Source organism: Chiloscyllium plagiosum, chromosome 6 (assembly GCF_004010195.1).
Source record: "Chiloscyllium plagiosum isolate BGI_BamShark_2017 chromosome 6, ASM401019v2, whole genome shotgun sequence".
Taxonomy (NCBI): domain Eukaryota; kingdom Metazoa; phylum Chordata; class Chondrichthyes; order Orectolobiformes; family Hemiscylliidae; genus Chiloscyllium; species Chiloscyllium plagiosum.
In genome coordinates this window covers 15,796,881-15,813,637 of record NC_057715.1, presented here as the reverse complement: position 1 = coordinate 15,813,637, position 16,757 = coordinate 15,796,881, and the positions used below count along the sequence as shown (strand labels likewise).

General features: G+C 42.9%; 1 protein-coding gene across 5 annotated transcripts in view; it reads right to left on the bottom strand.

Annotated features, from left to right (window-relative positions):
- nalcn (sodium leak channel, non-selective) overlaps positions 1–13,789 on the bottom strand; it is a 284,414-nt gene extending 270,625 nt beyond the window's left edge. For all 5 annotated transcript variants that reach the window (XM_043691273.1, XM_043691274.1, XM_043691275.1 and 2 more), the window contains exons 1-2: positions 13,551–13,789; positions 8,652–8,791 (exon numbers count right to left, since the gene is read on the bottom strand). In XM_043691273.1, the coding sequence (XP_043547208.1) occupies positions 8,652–8,759 (108 nt within the window). In that variant the 5' untranslated portion in view covers positions 8,760–8,791; positions 13,551–13,789. The remainder of the gene's footprint in view (positions 1–8,651; positions 8,792–13,550) is intronic.
- Between the last annotated feature and the right edge of the window lie 2,968 nt (positions 13,790–16,757).

Genomic DNA, 16,757 nt, shown 5'->3' with positions numbered 1-16,757 from the left:
TTCACCATGGACATCCAGTCCCTCTACTCCTCCATCTGCCATAACCAGGGCCTCCAAGCCCTCCGCTTCTTCCTCTCCCGACATCCCCACCAGTACCCTGCCACTGACACTCTTATCTGTTTGGCCAAACTGATCCTCACCTTCGACAATTTCTCCTTTGAATCCTCCCACTTCCTCCAGATGAAAGGGGTAGCCATGGGCACCCACATGGGCCCCAGCTATGCCTGTCTCTTTGTTGGCTACGTATAACAGTCTATCTTCCGTGGTTACACCGTCACCATTCCTCACGTTTTCCTCCGCTACATTGATGACTGCATCGGCACCACCTTGTGCTCCCGTGAGGAGGTGAATGATTCATCAACACATTCCAACCTGACCTTAAATTCACCTGGACCACTCTGACACCTCCCTCCCCTTCCTGGACCTCTCCATTTCCATCAACAGTGACCAACTCAACACTGACATTTTCTACAAACCCACCGACTCCCACAGCTACCTGGATTACACCCCGTCCCACCCTGCCTCCTGCAAAAATGCAAAACCCTATTCCCAATTCCTCCGCCTCCACCGCATTTGTTCCCAGGAAGACCAGTTCTACCACAGAACACACCAGATGGCCTCCTTCTTTAAAGACCACAATTTTCCCTCCCACGTGATTGATGATGCCAGCCAGCGCATCTCATCCAATTCCGCACCTCCGCCCTCGAACCCCACCCTTCCAACCGCAACAAGGACAGAACACCCCTGGTCCTCACCTTCCACCCCACCAACCTCTGTCTACATTGCATCACCCTCCGCCATTTCTGTCACCTACAAATGCAGCATTTAAAGATGGACTGTTTGTGAATGGCGCTGAACATTGCGCAATCAGCATCAAGCATCCCCACCTCTGACCTTAAGACGGGCATTGATGAAGCAGCTGAAGATATTTGGGCCTAGGATACAACCCTGAGGATCTCCTGCGGAGATCTCCCGAAACTGAGACGACTGACTGCCAACAACCACGACCACCTTCCTATGTGTCAGGTACGACTGTGGAGAGTTTGCCCCCTGACACCCATTGAATACAGTTTTGCTAGGGTTTCTCGGTGCCACATTCCATCAAATGCAACCTTGGATGTCAAGGTCTGTCACTCTCACCTCCCCTCTGAAATTCAGCTCTTTTGTCCATGTTGAACCAAGGCTGTAATGAGTTCAGGAGCTGAGTGGCCCTGGTGAAACCCAAACTTGGCATCATTGAGCACGTTATTGCTGAGCACGTGCTGTTGATAGTTGTACTGGTGACAACTCATTCAAAGAACCAGCAGAACGGGCTGAATGGTCTCCATCTGTGATTTGCTTTCTTTAAGATTGGATTAGATTAGATTACTTACAGTGTGGAAACAGGCCCTTCGGCCCAACAAGTCCACACCGAACCGCAACCCACCCAGACCCATTCCCCTACATTTACCCCTTCACCTAACACTACGGGCAATTTAGCATGGCCAATTCACCTAACCTGCACATGTTTGGACTGTGAGAGGAAACTGGAGCACCTGGAGGAAACCCACGCAGGCACAGGGAGCATGTGCAAACTCCACACAGTCAGTCGCCTGAGGCGGGATTTGAACCAGGGTCTCTGGCGCTGTGAGGCAGCAGTGCTAACCACTGTGCCACAGTATATATCTAAGTACTTTCTTTTAACAGCAATATCGAATTTGCATTCAGTACATTTAAAGACAGTACATTCTAGATTAAGCTAAAAGCTTAGTAAAGAGATTGTTCAGATTTCAGAATTGTGGGAAATAACAAGCAATGCAGTTGAAAGGAAAACTGTACATTTGGATTTCCAAAAGGCATAAGGATATCAAATCAACTATAGAAATTGCAGCTTGTGGTATAAGGGGGAATGCATGAGATGTTAGGTAGATAACAAGAAACAGAGTAAGGATAAATGGATTATTTTCAGGTTCACAGCAAACAACCAGTGGAGTGCCACAGGAATCTCTGCTGAGGCCTCAGCAATTTATAATTTATATCAATTACCTGCACAAAGGGATGGAATGCGTGGTTGCTAAATTTGCTGATGACATAAAAATTGGTAGGAAAGTAAGCTTCAAGAGGACAAAGGGATATAGACATATTAAGTCAGTGTGCAAAATTTGGCAGATGGAGTATAATGTGGGAAAATGTAAACTTCCCTCATTTGACAGGAAGCAGGGAATTTAATTGAATTGAATTTATTGTCACGTGTTACCGAGGCACAGTGAAAAGCTTTGTCTTGCGAGCAAAACAGGCAGCATACATAGAAAAACAGCATATTATCCAAGTGGAGAATGCAAAACTCCACAATACAGAGGGATTTAGATATCCTGGTACATAAATCACAATTTACAGAGACACTAAGCGACTGGAAAGGCAAATAGAATGAATATTGTCATTTATTAGAAGAGGCATGGATTACAAAAAAATAGTGACATGTTGCTGTAGCTACGCGACATTGGTGATAACAGATCTGGAGTACTGTGTACAGTTTTGATCCCCATAGTTAAAAAGATATAATTGCATTATAAGCGATGCAAACATCGCTTGACTGATTCCTGGGAAAAGGAAGTTTTCTTAAGAGGCAGGGATGTAGAGTGAGCCATTGGAGTTCCCAGGAATGAGAGAGGATCTTATTCAAGCCAAGTTGGTCTTGAGGGGACTTGTTGGGGTGAAAGCTAAATGCGTGTATAAGACCATGAGACATATGAGCAGAAGCTGGCCATTCACCCCATTGAGTCTGCTCCACCATTCAATGAGATCATGGCTGATCTGATAATCCTCAACTCCATGCTCCTGCCTTTTCCCCATAACCCTGTGATTCCCTTAGTAATTACTAATCTGCCCATATCACCATTGAATCTAGTTAATTACCCAGCCTCCACAGTCCTCCATGGTAAAGAATTCCATTGAATCACTACTCGTTGAGGTCGGAAATGCTCCTGTCCTCTTGTCCCAGACTCTCCCATAAGGAGAAACAACCTTTCCAAATTGACCCCATCAAGTCCCCTCAGTATCTTGAAAAAGGGCTTATGCCCGAAACATCGATTCTCCTGCTCCTTGGATGCTGCCTGACCTGCTGCGCTTTTCCAGCAACACATTTTTCAGTTCTTTCCCCTCAGAATCTTGTATGTTTCAATAAAGTTGCCTCTCATCCTAAGCTCCAATGAGTACAAGCTCCAACTCTCCTCACAAGACAGTCCCTCCACACCCAGAATTAGCCTTGTGAACCTTGTTTGGATTGCCTCCCCTCAAATGTCAATGCTTCTTTCCTTAGATAAGGGAGCAAAACTGTTCAGTTTTTCAGCTGTGGTCTGACCTGCTCCTTGCATAGCTTTTCAGCAAAATTTCCTGACTTTTACGCTCTATTTGCTTTGAAATCCTTTCCTGTTTGGAAGAGACTAGAATTGGCAGAGTCAACTTAAGGGGCCTCCTTTTAATTCAGAGGAAAAATATTTTCTCAGACACAGTCTTTAGTTTGTGAAATTCTCTTTCCCAGAAAGCAGTGGCGATCGGATTGTTGAATATTTTTAAGGATGCAATAGACAGATTTTTGATGGACAAGGGTGTCAAGAGTATTAGTGGGAGAAAGAGGAAAGAAAAGTTGAAGACACATTCAACTAGAATCTTATCAAATGATGGAGCAGGCTCAATGGGGCAGATTGGCTTGTTCCTGTCTCCCGCTTCCAATTCCTTTGTATGGATAAACATTTACTTGGATGGTTCAGTTGTAATAAAGACTGAGGAATCTGTCAAAAATGCATTGACCTTCACGTACTAAGTTATGGCAGTATAAAATGATGTTTCAGTTTGGAAGTTAAGACAGAGGATTTAAAAAAAAATTAACATGGGCATATATTGCAAGAAGATCACAACATCATAAAATGTATTTGGGGTAAACTAGACAAACACATTCAAATGCAAGGAATAGGAGGTTATGTTAATGAGATGTAGAAGGGCAAAAGCAGTTCACATAAAACATGAACATCAGCCTGGACCAGTTGGGCTGAATGGCCTGTTTCTGTGTTGTAAATCCTGTGTAATGCTGTATAATAACCAGAAGGAGGAGCTATAACATATCCGTTCAGATGCCTTTTCTGTGCAGAGTTTCATATTCTCCCCATGTCTGTGTGGGTTTCCTCCCACAGCTCAAAGATGTGTGGAAGAGGCAGGCTAAATTGCCCTAAAGTGTCCAGGGATGTGCAGGTTAGGTGGATTAGCCTTGGGGTTATAGGGCTTGGGCTGGGGTAGGATGCCCTTCCATCGGTTGGTGTGAACATGCTCAGCTGAACAGCCTGCTTCCACAATGTAGGGATTTTATGAATAACGGAGTTACTTTGCAGAATCAGAGAATTTTACAATTCAGAATTCAACAATTAAGCTCATTATGCCTGTGGCAGCATTTTGGAAGAACTGTCCAATTTTGTGGCACACTTTGGTTTTCTCGTCCATGCCCCTAAAATCTGCCCTCTCCCAATTGCCCTCCTCAAGTATGTGCACCTTTGGAAAGTTCCTGTAGAACCTGATTATATAATTCTGCTAGTGCTTCTAGATCATAACAATTAGTGTGAAACAAGCTCTTCTCCTTTCATATGAGGTTCCATTATGAATTATTTTAAATTTGCAAGCTATGGTTACCAACTGACTTGACACTGAAAACAGTTTCTACCCACCAACTTAATCAAAACTCTTCATGAATTTGGTTAAAACATCACACAACACCAGGTTATAGTCCAACAGGTTTAAATGGAAGCATTGCTCCTTTATCAGATCAACCAACTGATGAAGGAGCGGCGCTCCAAAAGTTAGTGTTTCCAATTAAACCTGTTGAGCTATAGCCGGGTGTCGTGTGACTTTTAACTTTGTCCACCCTAGTCACTGGCATTTCCGATTCATGCATTGGAACAGCACCATTACATTTCCCCTGGACCTTCTCTGCTCTCAGGAGAACAATCTTCAGTCCCTCCATTCCAATAAATCTCCTCTGCAAACTTGCCAGTGCCTTGTCATCCTTTTCTAAAATATGGTGGCCAGAATTGGACACAATATAGCAAGTGAGGCCTAATCTGTGACTTGAGAAACTAATTTCCAGTGAAGCTCAGTGCAGGCTGGAAGAACAGCCTCTCATTTTCTGCTCGAGAACCCTGCAGCCTTCAGGACTCAATACTAAATTCAATATTTTAGGGCTTGAACACTTTCTCCCCTCTACTTAGCCCAACCCCCACACACCAGGCCTTGTTATCACAGGGGCTGCTACCACACACAATTCATTGTCAGCCACTAAGCAGCTATTCGTTCTCCCAGGCTAACCTTTACCCACTTCTTTATTTGCCCAACTGTTTTTCTCTCTCTGGGTTCCATCGCTACCTTATTGCTTATTCCTTCCTCCTCCCCCTATATCTTTGAGCATAACCTTTTCCAAGCTACAATCAGTGCCGAGGAAGGGTCGCTGGACCCAAACGTTAACTCGCTTTGTCTCCACAGATGCTGCCTGACCTGCTGAATTTTTCCAGCTATTTTCTCTGTTAGTAATCTGAGAAAATTCACAATGATTCCCTAGTTCGACAACTACGGCAGCCATCATGTCAGGTAAAGCAGGGAATGCGAGTGACAGGGGAGATTAAAAGTTGAAAAGTGTGGCCCTGGAAAAGCATAGCAGGTCAGGTAGCATCTGAGGAGCAGGAGTGAAGGGCGTATGCACAAACATTGATTCTCCTGCTCCTTGGATGCTGCTTGATATGCTGTGCTTTTCCAGTGCCACACTTTTTGACTCTGACCTCCAGCGTCTGCAGTCCTCACCATCTCCTCAGGGAGATTTAAAACTGGTCGAAAGGCTGGACTGAAACCTGAGATGGCTCATAAATACCACGGGCCAAAGCAGAGGGAAAGAAAATAGATGATACATACAGAAATACTTGGAGTAGAATCATAGAGTCATAGAGATGTACAGCACGGAAACAGACCCTTCGGTCCAACACTTAGTTTGTTTTTTTTAGCACTACATTAACTGCCAATACAAGACCATAAGGCATAGGAGTACTATTAAGCCATTCAGCCCACTGAGTCTGTTCCACCATTCAATGAAACTATGGCTGATCTAGTATTTCCTCTATTCTACTTTGCTAGCTTTATTCCCATAACCCTCACTTCCTTTATTGATTCAACATGTCTATCTCAACTAGATTATACTTAACAACCCAACATCTATTTTAAAATTCCAAAAATTCACCACTTCTGGTTAAACAAAAATTCCTCCTCACCGAGTGACACAGTTTTGACATGGAGCTGCAGTAAATTGGGACATGTTCTTCCAATGGACTCAAGTATCCCACTGAAGTTGTGATATACCTTTCAGTAAAACCAAGAGCCTGGTCTGCCCTCTCAGTTAGATATAAAAGATCCCAGTCCATTATTTTGAAGGAGAAAATTGGGATTCTCCCCCATGTCAAGGGTTCCCATTTATCCATCAACCGATGTGAATGAAAACAAAATATCTGGTCATTTATCATATCAAATCAAGAGTGGAAACTGGAAATCTGAAATAAAATCACAGGAAACATCTGCAGGTGTCTAAGGAGAGAATAACAAGGCATTTCACTGGTATTTTGTCAGAACTTCTTTATTTCATCTACCTCATTGTGGGATCTTGATGAACATTGTGTGAAATGTCTGCAGTATTTTCCCACATTACTACAATAGCTACACTTCATGAAGCACTTCATTGGCTGTAACACTTTGAACATATGGAAAAGGGGAGAAGTAGGCCATTCAGCCCCATGAACCTGCTCCACATTCAATAAAATCAGAACTGGGCTTCTCAGGCATGTGAGGACTTGTCTAGCCTGATAGAAACCATCCTTGATTCTAAAGGACTGTCAAAAACTACAGCAATGATTGACCCGGAACCTTAAATCCAACTCCCATTATTGCCTTTGTATTGAAAATTCCATCAACCTCTCTTGTATTTAATGACTGAGCATCCACATCTCCTTCTCTGGATCGAGAATTCCAAAGAATCACAAATAGTTGAAGAACAAAATTTCTGCTCATCTCAGTCCAAAATGGCTGACCCTTTATCCTAAAACAGTGACTCATAGTTCTAGATTTTCAAGCATAGAGAAACAAACACTCAACATCTAAACATCCCCTAAGAATTTAATATGCTATCATAATGTCTCTGCTCCTTCTTCTACACTTTATAAATAAAGTGGCTACAAGACAGGTCAGAGGCTTAGAATCCAGCAGTAAGTGAGTCATCTCCTGACTTCTCAAAATCTGTCCACCATCCACAAGGTAAAAGTCGGGAGTTTGATGGAACACTCTCCTCTCCTAGATGAGTGCCGCTCCAACAACACTCAAGAAGCTTGACACTATCCAGGATAAAGCAGTCCGCTTGACTGACATCATATTCACAAACATCCATGCCAATGCTTAGTCGCAGCAGTGTGTAGCATCCAAAGGATGCACTGCAGAAATTCATCAAAGCTCCTTAGAAAGAATCTTCCAAACCCACATGCCCTTAATCTAAAAGGACAAAGGCATCAGTTACATGAGAACACTGCCATCTTCAAGCTCCCTCCCAAGCACCATCGTCCTGACTTGGAAATACATTGCTGATCCTTCACTGTCACTGGGTCAAAATCCTGGAATACCCTCCCAGTCATTGTAGCTCTACCTGCCGCACATGGACTGTAGCAGTTCAAGAAGACAGCTCACCATCACCGCCTCAAGGGCATCTAAAGACAGGCAATAAATGCTGTCTCAGTGATGCCCACATCCCATGAGTAAATAAAAATAAAAATGAGCAACCCTTTGAGATGATGCCCTCTAATCCTTTACTCTCCCACAGGGAGAAACAATCTCTGCACAATTACTAAATCCCATAAGAGTCTTGTATATTTCAATAAGGTCGCCTCTCATTCATCTAAATTTCAATGATTATAAGCCTCCTCATAAGACAGTCCCTCCATAGCCAAAGCCTAGTAGGACTAGCCTAGTGAACCTTCCTTGGATTGCCTCAATGTCAATCCATATTTCCTTAGATAAGGGACCAAAACTGTTCACAGTATTTCAGCTGTGGTCTGATTAGTGCCTTGTACAATATTGGCAAGTAAACAACAACTTTATCAGTCAAAGTATTGAGAACAGCAGTTGGGACATCATTTTATGGCTGTATCAGACATTGCTAAGACCACATTTGGAGTACTGCATACAATTCTGGTCATTCTGCTAAAGGAAACATGTTATTCAACTGGCAAGGGTGCAAAAAAAAGGTTTATAAGGAAGTTACTGAGACTGGAAAGGTTGAGTTAGAAAGGATAGGCTGGAACTTCCCCTGAGACGTGACCTTATGGAGATTTATAAAATCGTGAGGGGCATAGATAGGGAGGCCATGGAGGGATTTGAAAACAAGAAAAACTAAGGATTCAAATCAGAATGTAGCTAGACTGGGCCCAATACAAGACCATGAGCACAGGAGAAACGAGTGAGTGAGACATCTGAAACGTTGGGACACAGGGAGCAGTTTTGGATGAACACATGCTTATGGAGGACATGAGGCTGGGCAGGAGAACATTTGGAGACTTTTATACCGAAATATATGTCAGACCTCCACCACAAATGTAACTTACCGGCTTGTTGATCCACAAAATATCAGCATTGTCTGTAAGCATCTCATCAGGTCCAAAGTCTGTAACAGGCTGACTCTCCACTCTTGAACTTTGCTTCCGTTTCAACATCTTTGAAATCAAGGTTTTTCAAGAAAAGAATTCTGTCAACATAAAAATAATAGTCAGGCAAATACAATAGCCCAAAGCTTCTGGTCTCCAGATCATCAGAGACCAGATGTAAGATCAGAGATATTTTGCTGCGTTGGAGTCAGAGATATTAGACAGTCTCTACAATAACTGCACAAAGGCCAGTATTCCATCACCAAGTCACCCTTTATTTATATGGGCACAGTACACGGACTCTGACTAGCCAGCTCAGAGCCGGTCCCTAGAATGAGGAGACTGTCTGAATCTCCTGTTTATTTTTTTGTTTGACACTGATCCAGCTCTCTCAGAGCCAGCTATCAGCCTAAAACTCCTTTTTTTTCTACAGAGGCCGGTATCCCATCACCACTCCTGTTTAACTTTTTTAAAAACTTTTTTTCTTTTTTTTGCTGTACCCCCACACTACCGTCTAACAGCGGTACTGCTTATTTTTCTCCCAGCACTCATGTTGTGTGTGCAGGTGTGAGACACAGTGAAAGGCACAAGGAATCTCCTTTTTGTTAATGCTTCCAGTGATAAGAAACTTCAGTTATGAAGCTGGACTGGAAAAGTTGGGACTGTTTTCCCCGGAGAAGGTCAGGATAAGAAGTGATATGACAGATGAACTAACTCCACAGAGGCCAGGATGCCGTCACCAAGTCATCCTTTATTCACACGTGGAAAGTCATTGAAAGACACTGATCCAGTTCCCTCAGAGCCAGCTCCCAGGGTGAACAGAATCTCTGACACTCCTGTTTATTTATTTTTCCCCACACCCATGTTGTGTGTGTGCAGGTGTGAGACACAGTGAAAGACACAAGGAATCTCCTGTTTTTTTTTTTACGCCACAGAGGCCAGTATCCCATCACCAAGCTACCCTTAATTTACATGTGGAGAATCCTTGACACTGATCCAGTTCCCTCAGAGCCAGCTCTCAGGGTGAACAGAACCTCTGACACTCCTGTTTATTTTTTCCCCAGCACCCATGTGTGTGTGCAGGTGTGAGAGACAGTGAAAGACACAAGGAATCTCCTGTTTATCTCTGTCAGACAGAGCTCCCTGATTGGCCCCAGAGTAACAACCCCAATCTAAGATCTCATAGTCGATAAGATCCACTTGGTACTTGCTGCAAACACTACAGTTTCATTGTACTTACCTGGATAGCTGAAAACATCAAGAGAGAAAAAAAACTAGCCTAACTATTGGTTAGCTCCAGAACCAAACCCCCTCAGTGACTCTTACTGAACTCCAATATTCCCCACCCCAAAGAGCCCCTCCCCCAGTTTCTATCTCACCCATCAGCTTATTCTGGAATGTCACTTATTCACAATATGTACCCATGACCTGAACAAAAGGCCCACGTGGAAGGTTGCTAAATTTGCTGATGACATGAAGTAACATAAAAATAGGACAAAGTGTCTGCAAAGAAATCTAGAACGGTTTGCTGATTCAGCAAAAATATAGGGGCTGGGAGCATAACATAACAAAATCTGTACTTGTCCACTTTGCCAGGAAGACTAAAAGGGAAGTTACATTTAACCAATCTACCTCAGTTCTATGAGGACATTGGATGTGCTGTGAACAGGGGGAACCAATGGATGTACTGTAATTAATACATACAATTTATATGAATGACATGGATGATGACATGGAAGGTGTTTGCCAAATTTGCTGATGACACAAAGGTAAGTAGAAAATGTAGATGCGACAATGAAGAAGGCAGAATAACACCTTTTCTTTTTCAGGCTGCTTAGGAAGTTTGGTATGTCCACAACGCCCCTCACCAACTTTTACAGGTGCACCATTGAAAGCATACTGTCTGGGTGCATAACAGCCTGGTATGGCAACTGCTCTGCCCAGGATCATAAGAAACTACAGAAGGTGGTGTGCACTGCCCAGACCATCATGGAAGCCAACCTCCCATCCATGGACTCCATTTACATGGATCCCTGCTGCGGAAAGGCTGCCAACATCATCAAAGACCCATTGCATCCCAGTAATGATCTCCTACAATTTCTTCCGTGTGTAAGCTCTTCCGTCAGGCAGAAGAATCCTGAACACACACACACACACACGCTCAGGAGCAGCTTCATCCCGCCCATTATTAGACTGATGAACGGACTCTCCAAAATATTGTTGAGCTTGCTAATGTTGATTTTGCCTAGTGCATATCCTGAGCAATGTAACCTGTCTGCCTCTGAATGTTTTTTTCATCCTATGATCTGCATGTGCTGCTCATAAGCAAAGCTTTTCACTGCACTTAGGTACACGTGACAATAAATAAATCACATCAAATTCAAATCAAAAGTAAGTTGTGAAGTTGACAAGATTACTAGAAGATATACAATAGACAGAGTTAAAGGAGTAAGCAAAGATATAACAAATGGAGTACAATGTGGGTAAATATGAAATTGTCAATTTTGGCAGGAAAAAAAAATCAGATGATCTAAACGGCAATAAATTGCAAAGCTTTGAGATATGGAAGGATCTGGGTCACTTAATACATGAAGTATAAAAGACTAGAATATCAGGCAGTGCAAATAATTAGGAATGGAATTATCATTTATTGTTACGAATGGAACATAAAATTAGGCACATTATGCTTCAGTTACATGGGTTTTGGTGAGACCATATCTGAACTGCTCTGTACAATATCAGTATCTTTATTTAAGGAAGGATTTAAATGCAGTGGAGGCAGTTCAGAGAAGGCTTAGATTAGATTCCCTACAGTATGGAAATAGGCCCTTCGGCCCAACAAGTCCATACTGACCCTCCAAAGAGTAACCCACCCAGACTCATTCCTCTACCCTATATTTACCCCGATTAATGCATCTCACACTATGGACAATTTAGCATGGCCAATTCACCTGATCTGCGCATCTTTTTGGATTGTGGGAGGAAACCAGAGCACACCCAGGCAGACACAGGGAGAATGTGCAAACTTCACACAGTCACCAGAGGCGGGAATTGAACCCGGATCCCTGGCACTGTGAGGCAGCAGTGCTAACCACTGAGCCACCGTGCTGCCTAAAATGGAATATTGGAATAATACTTGGAATACGTCGGTTTTTTATCAGGAAAGGTTGGACAGACTAAGCTTATATCCGGTGAAGTTTGGAGGTCTAACTTGATTAAACCCTACTAGATCCTGATCTATCCTGACAGGGTAACTGTGGAAAGGATGTTTCACCTTATGGTACAATCTAGAACTAGGGGGTCAGTGTTTAAAAAATGAAGGTCCATTTATTTGAAACTAATGAAGCAAAACTTTCTGTCAGGGGATTTAAGTGTCTTTGGAACTCTCTTCCTGAAAGGTGTTGGAAGAAGAGTCCTTGAATATTTTTAACAATTAGGTGTACAGATTATTTGTAAGCAAGGGGTTGAGTGGTTATCAGGGGAGGTAGGAATGTGGGTTTGAGATTATAATCCACCAAATCTAATGAATTCGTGAAGAAGGCTTGAAAGGCTAAATATATAGCATCTTTAACATGGTGAAACCTTGTCTTTTGATTGGAGAAAATATACATTGATGAAAATATTTTGTCAAATATTTTCATCACACACTCATTCGGACAATGCTCAAGAATGTCAATTTAAAAAGGGAAAACCTTTTATACTGTAAGTGAAGTGAGTGCTGATTAATTGACAAGTGGACTCCAGCTGGCTAAGATGCTTTATCAAAGCTTGGCAGTTAACTGTAAATCATCATCTACCTGGTGCATTCTGCCTGGTAAAGCCTCTACCGATCGCAATCCACTTGCCAGCCAATCAACATGCTATACTCATGCAGTATAAAAACGTTGTTCCACTTTACATTGGCATTTCTTGCAGATTATCCTAACAAGTGCAAGATGAAAAGCCTTAGAAAAGGGTGCCTTTTTCAGGAGGAGTAAAACATTTAGGCATCTCACAGGAGAGGTATCAAACAAAATTTAAAAGGGAGCCTCATAAAGTTGGATTTGGATAAGTGACCAAAAACTTGACAGCCGAAGGTGTTGTCACTGATGGCTCAGTGATTTAGAATTCAAGATGCACAAGAGGTCAGAACTGCAGGAACAGTGTGTTCTGAAGGGCTTTATGGGCAAAAAAGGGCAAGACAGAGCTAGGAAGGGGTGACACCACAAACGGATCTGGAAACAAGGATAAGGAATTAATATTGTGACACTGCTGCATTGGCATCCTAAAGGGGTGATGGGTGAACAAGGCTTGGGGTGAGTTAGGATAGAGGCAGCAGAGTTTGAAGAAGCTGAAGATCTGGGAGGACAGAATGTGGGAGGGTAGTCTGAGAGAGGTTTAGGATGACCAAGTCTGGAGATCACAAAATCTCAGCAGATCAATTTTGGCATTCCATCTATTTCCACAAGAGTACATGAATTAAAATGACTTCTCTTGATAGCTAGTTCAGAGCAGAAAAAACATGGAGCTTTGTATGAAGAAAATAAATCCCATACTCCAAAAAAATTCTATTTATACTGACTGAAGACCTAACCTCTTTTTTTAATGTAGGTGCAAAAGGATGTCAAATTATTACACTGATGAATGTGCAAACGATCTAATTTGCGAACGACATCTAAAGTAAACAGCTTTCCTTCGGCCTGATTTAAACCTATCCTCACTTGCTTTGAATGATGCAACCATGGCAACGGCCCTTTAAATCTGAGCATCTCCAACGGCAAATTCACCTTTTGTCATCTGCATTCGCAATGCTGCAGCCTTTAACGGCTTTTGCACCGATTTCAACAAAAAGCATCGCAGTTTGAAAAAAAAAGGACCAACCTTCTGTCTGATCTTGTGCAATCTCCCAGAGATTTATTTGGAAGGTTTCAATTTGACACTAAATCCAGTGCAAAGACAAGAATCCCTTCAAATGAAATTGACCTGAAACAGCAGGATGACACTGTCACTCGCCACTTGCTTTCCGATTAACGCCCTGAACGCGGTTTTAAACAAAAACAACAGCAAAAAAAAAGGCTGCTTGAAATTCTGCAATTTTTTTTTCCTCCACTAATTCTATTAGCGACCTTGGTACCGGAAGTGCAGAGCCTTCTACTGGGAGGAGGTGGGACTTCCGATGAAAGCAGGTGAAAGTGCCAGAAACTCACCTGGTGCTGCTCCCAAATCTGTAGAAGGTTGAGTTTGAGGGCCCCTTCTGGGGCAGCATGAGTGAGCCGGGAGGTCTGGGTTCAACCCTTCCCTGCTCCAGAGATGTGTAATAACATCTCTGAACAATTTAGTTTAAAAGTATCTGTGAAAGTTTGAGGTGGCACCTACTGGTGACCCACCCAACAGTGTTCCCTTTATAAAAGAGCACAACTAATAGACAATTTAATCAGAGCATAAAATTTATACATTGAGTATAAGATTAGTGCCAAAAGACCCCTACCTATAAGACTGTTTACTTTTGACCACAATAACTTGTATGCTGAAATGCATTATCTGTTAGGATGGTGGAAATGTATGTTTAGAATTACAATTGCGCCCCTTAAATATGTCTAGACTATTCCCCGCAGTCACTCTCTGTGGTGACAAGTTCCACATTCTTGCCACTCTGCAAACAATTTCTACTGAAAGCCTAATGGATGTGTTACTGGAAAACTTCACAAATTGATGCAAAGACTCAGAAAATCTGGTTGATTGTCTATTTCATACGTATGCAGGGAGAGCCAGTCTTATTACTGTGAAATGTAAGTAACTCTGGTGTGTTACAGACACTTTTAAACTTTATGCCAACCATTACAACATACATATTATAATTTAAACTCTTCTCTGTCCAGATTCCTGATCTGCTGTTTACTCACAGTTTGTTTTTAACATTCACTCGTGGGATGTAGACATCTCTGGCTGGGCCAGCATTTATTGCCTGTCCCCAGTTGCCCTTGAGAAGGTGAGCTACCTTCTTGAACCACTGCAGTACACTTGGTGCAGGTACACCTACAATGTTGTTAGGGAGGAAGACCTGGGAGTTTGATCAAGCAGCATTAAAGATATGGCGATGTATTTCAAAGTCAGAATGGTATAAGACCTGGAGGAAACTTGCAAGTGGTGGTGGTGCTCCCATATATTTGCTGCTTTTGTCCTTCTAGATGGAAGTAGTCATGGAAGGTGGTGTCTAAGGATGTTTGGTGAATGTCTTCAATGCTTCTTGTAGCTTATACACACTGCTGCTACTGAGCATTTGTGGCGGATGTTGTGCCATTCAAGTGAGCTGCTTAGACCTGGATGGTGTCAAGCTTCTTGAGATTTGTTGGGGGTGCATTCATCCGGGTTAAAGGGGAATAACCCATGATACTCCTGACTTATACCTTACTGATAGCGGACAGGCTTTTGCAAGTCAGGAGCCCAAGCTTATGACCCGCTGTTGTAGCCATTACACTTACATTGGCTTGTCCAGTTCAGGTTCTCATCAATAGTAACCCTCGGGATGTTGATAGTGCAGCATTCAGCAGTAGCGACACTATTGATTGTCAAGGAGTGATGGCTAGGTTGTCTATTATTGGAGACAGCCATTGCCTGGCATTAGTGTAGCGTGAATGTTACTTTCCATTTTCAGCCTAAATCTGGATATTGTCCAGAGCTTGTTATATTTGGATGTAGTCTGCTTCGGTATCTGAGAAGTTGCAAATGGTGCTGAACATTGTGCAATTGTCTTTGAATATCCCCACTTCTACTTTTATGATGGAGGGCAGGTCTTTGATGAAGCAGCTGAAAATGTTTGGGCTGAGAACACCACCCTGAGGAATCTCTGCAGGAACTGAGATGACTGATCTATAACAATCACAATTATCTTCCTTTGTGCCAGGTTTCACTCCAACCAGTGGAGAATTTTCCACCGATTCCCACTGAATTCAGTTTTGCTAAGGCTCTTTGATGCCACACTTGGTCAACTGTGGCCTTGATATCAAGAGCCATCAGTCTCACATCATATCTGGAATTCAGCTCCTTTGTCCATGTTTGAAGCAAAATTATAATGAAATCAGGAACTTAGTGGCATAATCCAAACTGTGGGCATCTGCGGGCAGGTGCTGCTTTATTGGTGATACCTTCCATCACTGCACCAATGATCGAGAGTAGACTGGTGGGGCGATAATTGGCCAGGTTGGATTTGTAATGCTTTTTGTATACAGAGCCTACCTGGGCAATTTTCCACATTATCAGGTAGATGCCGGTGTTGTTGCTTTACTTGAACAGCTTGGCTATGGGCGCAGCAGGTACTGCAGCACAAGTCCACAGTGATGAGAATTGGGACAAATGGGATTTTTTCTGGTTGGGAAGAAGCAACTAGCCGGGTACCATATGGTTTGGTCCTTGGCTCCCCTGAACACACGCACCAGCCGGTTTCGAAACAGTTTCTACCCTACTGTTGTTAGAATACTGAATACACTCACAAACTCTTAAAATTTGCCTGTACCTGTGTTTTTGTTTTTGCCGCTGCTACCTATTATTTACTTATCGATGCTACTTAACTATGTGATCTGCCTGTATTGCTCGCAAGACAAAGCTTTGCCTCGGTACATGTGACATTTGCAGCCTACATGAATGACTTGGATGCAGTGATAAAAGGTACTACAGCTAAATTTGCAGATGACAGTATAGTAGGTGGGAAATTAAGTTGCAATGAAAAAGTAAACTCTTTACCAATGGGTACAGATGAGTTGGGTGACTAGACTAAAATTTAGATTTTTAGATCCCCGACAGTATGGAAACAAGCTTTTCGGCCCAACAAGTCCAGACTGACCCTCCAGAGAGTAACCCACCCAGACCCATTCCCGTAATCTATATTTACCCCTGACTGATGCACCTAACACTCTGGGCAATTTAGTGTGGCCAATTCACCTGGCCTGCATATCTTTGGACTGTGGAGGAAACCAGTTCACCCGGAGGAAACCCACGCAGACACAGGGAGCATGTGCAAACTCCACATAGACAGTCGCCTGAGGCAGGAATATGAACCCAGATCCCTGGCACTGTGAGGCAGCAGTGCTA